At 39.4% G+C, this 2,867-nt stretch overlaps 1 protein-coding gene across 1 annotated transcript in view; it reads right to left on the bottom strand.

The window, feature by feature from the left end:
- Window positions 1-6: 6 nt before the first annotated feature.
- LOC118324422 (transcription initiation factor TFIID subunit 4-like) overlaps window positions 7-2,867 on the bottom strand; it is a 14,256-nt gene continuing 11,395 nt past the window's right edge. Inside the window, exons 13-16 of the mRNA XM_035656761.1 lie at window positions 2,673-2,798; window positions 2,381-2,437; window positions 2,162-2,281; window positions 7-2,045 (exon numbers count right to left, since the gene is read on the bottom strand). Of these exons, the coding sequence (XP_035512654.1) occupies window positions 1,878-2,045; window positions 2,162-2,281; window positions 2,381-2,437; window positions 2,673-2,798 (471 nt within the window). The 3' untranslated portion in view covers window positions 7-1,877. The remainder of the gene's footprint in view (window positions 2,046-2,161; window positions 2,282-2,380; window positions 2,438-2,672; window positions 2,799-2,867) is intronic.

Raw genomic sequence — 2,867 nt, 5'->3', positions numbered from 1 at the left:
AAAAAATATATGAATAATAAGACAAACTTGCCCAATTAGAAGTTGTCAACTGATAAATCTACAAATAGCAAACCTAAGTATGTACAGTAATAAAATTTGCCAATAAACATTCTTTCATAAAATGACAAAAGGTATAAAGATCAAAATTAGTATGTGCACTAAAAATATAAAAAGTTATAAAGTGGGTATGTTCATCTGATCGACTAGTTTTAGAAAACTGATCTGTCAAAGTGCCGTCCTCGCTCTGCATTTCATGCTCATGTTAACTCAACATGACCTCCATCATTGATAAATATAAAATGTGGACATACAACCTATTGGAAAAAAGTTTGATTCACTTAAATGACTGCAATCGATAACATTGTTGCGATTGCGATTCAGCTCTCCGAACTCCATTTTTTAAAATGCACATTATAGCACAAGGGCTACAGACCCTGGACACTTTACATTATTAACAACCACTTCTTTTTCCAAATTGTACCATACTAGTTTCGATTTAGTAACGTCAGGCAGCCAGGACTAAAATGTGCTTGAGAGGGCAATCCATCACAACAAACATCCTGCTAAAAAGTTATTTTAGCCAAAAAGTACCTCAACATTGCTTATTTGAAAGGTCTGTAGCTCTCTGGGTGACATTTCTGAAAGGCGGGGAAATTGCTTGAAAGTGCTGCTTCTTGGTAACAATATTCAAGAAACACAGAGCCAAATCCACATTATTATTTTTATAATATAAATGTTTCATTATGCTTGGAACTTCAGAAAATCTGCAGACTTGTTAAATCATTGTGTGCAACAATGAAGTGTCAGGATGTTCCCTGTGATAGAAGGTCCAGTTCAGTAAGTCGAATTTTATATTGTTACTGAAGAAATTAATGAAAACTGCTGACTGCTTGGGAGATGGTAAAATAGCAAGTATAGTATAGCTTGAGAAATGATTGAAAAGAATGTAAAGTTTATGTAGTCTGTATATAAAATGTGCTAGAATCTGAATAAAAAGTGGAATTTCACTTTCAACCACTCAACTCTCCCAGTAGAAACACTATAGTGGTGAGAGTTCAGATACCAACACATGACATATAATCATCTTTTGTTTCCAATCAAGCAGAGACAAACAAAGAAAGCGCACAACAAAAACAATACAGCACATATTCTACAAATCTGGAGTGAACTGTTGGATAGATGAAGTTACTAAAGCTGATCAACACATTCTAATCCATATGGCTTAATCTGGTAAGAAGGCAACTCAGCAGATGACAAGACTAGTCAAGATTAGTCTGTAAAACAGTCCACGGACATTAAAACTGCTAAAATATAGTATAAATGTGTGATAAATTTAAATCTCTGTTAAGAACTTAAATAAACAGAGTGTATGTTAACATGGTAAAAAAAAAGAACAATACTGCAGTTTTGTAAAATCAGGCTGGTGCACCTGAACTGTCGTACATTAATCTAAAATAGAACCACTTCACAGAGATTTGCTGCTACAAGACAGATGCCAGTGAAACGACCCTGACAAGTGTTCAGTTCAGTTAAAGTCATTTTTCTTGAATGCAGCATGAGGCAGTGCATGAGTAAAGTGTGGTTGGGTGCCACTGGTCTCTACAGAGCAAACCGAGCTGAGAGGCACGCTGAAATCAGGGCCGAGTTCCAATATCTGCTCCACCTCTTTGCTGAAAATACAAAAAGGCCTGTGCTTTTAAGAGACTTTTAAAAGCTGACGTCTTTTCAGTGTTCCAGATAATTCTCTTCCCACAGTCAGACGTCTCGTCATTCAGCAGTGGGTGATCAAAGAAAGTACCGGCAGAAAGGGTCTGAGCTGACGGTCAACTCTGCTTCCTTAATGCCACTGAGCGACACTAGTCATTTTAATGCGGGTGCTATTTGAGGAAGCCTTTATAGAGCAGTTGTGAGTGACTGGTCCCTCTTTCATTCTCCAGGCAGAAGAGCAGGTCCCTGAGGTTGACTCTGGTGATGCGCTGTCGCATAAACTGTCTGGAGCCTGCTCCACCGGAGCCTCCAGGCTGGGAGGGGCCTGATCCTGAGCCCTGGTGTGTCAAGCACAAGAAAGACATTTAGCCTTTTTTTGACCTTTGCTTTGCAAATGTGAAATAATTCAAAATAAGCACAACCCGTCTATGGCAAATGGTTCCTTAGTCCTCACCTCTGCACTGGCACCCCTAACAGGAGAGTCAATTTTCCGTTTTTTTCTCGGGCCGATTGCTGCCAGCGCTGTTAGGTTGGCTTCTCTCTGTCTGATCTGAGCCAGCTCCTGCTGCTGCATCTGGAATACAGGCAAAAACACACAGATTAGTAGACAAACTCACCATAATGACTCACACAGAAAGCAATCATATAGTCAATTATTGCAGCATATACTTACCTCTTTGGCCTTCTGTTTAAGTCTGAGCTGCTCAGGGTCCTCTTGCCGTGACCGAGACTGCAGTAAGGTAGAGGACATTTTAATATTTCAAGATGGATATGTTCAATTTATTCAGTTGTTTTATTCATTCACTCACCATATTAGCAGATCTGTTCTCTCGTGATAGTTAGCAGAGGAAATGTATAATAATGACACTGACCCAAGATCACTCACTTGCCTTGACTATGCAATTAAGATAATATGTAGGGTCCCTTCTGTCAATGATACTGTGTCTTTGTTAATATATTGTTACCTTGGCAGCCTTCAAGAGAATCTCTCTCTCCTGCTCTTCCTTCCTTTGCTTCTCCATCTGATCCAACTGCTCGAAGAATTTAAGCTGGGCCCGCACATCACCAACCTGCTCATACCGCTCATCCTCCTGAAGGATGCATGAAATATGAGGCCGCAAGGAAGGACAAAGTTACAACAGGAAAAGTTAACAGTAAAT

The sequence above is a fragment of the Morone saxatilis genome, unplaced genomic scaffold, assembly GCF_004916995.1.
Source record: "Morone saxatilis isolate NCDOM2014 unplaced genomic scaffold, NCSU_SB_2.0 Contig15, whole genome shotgun sequence".
NCBI lineage: Eukaryota > Metazoa > Chordata > Actinopteri > Moronidae > Morone > Morone saxatilis.
This window is presented reverse-complemented; position numbering and strand designations above follow the sequence as displayed.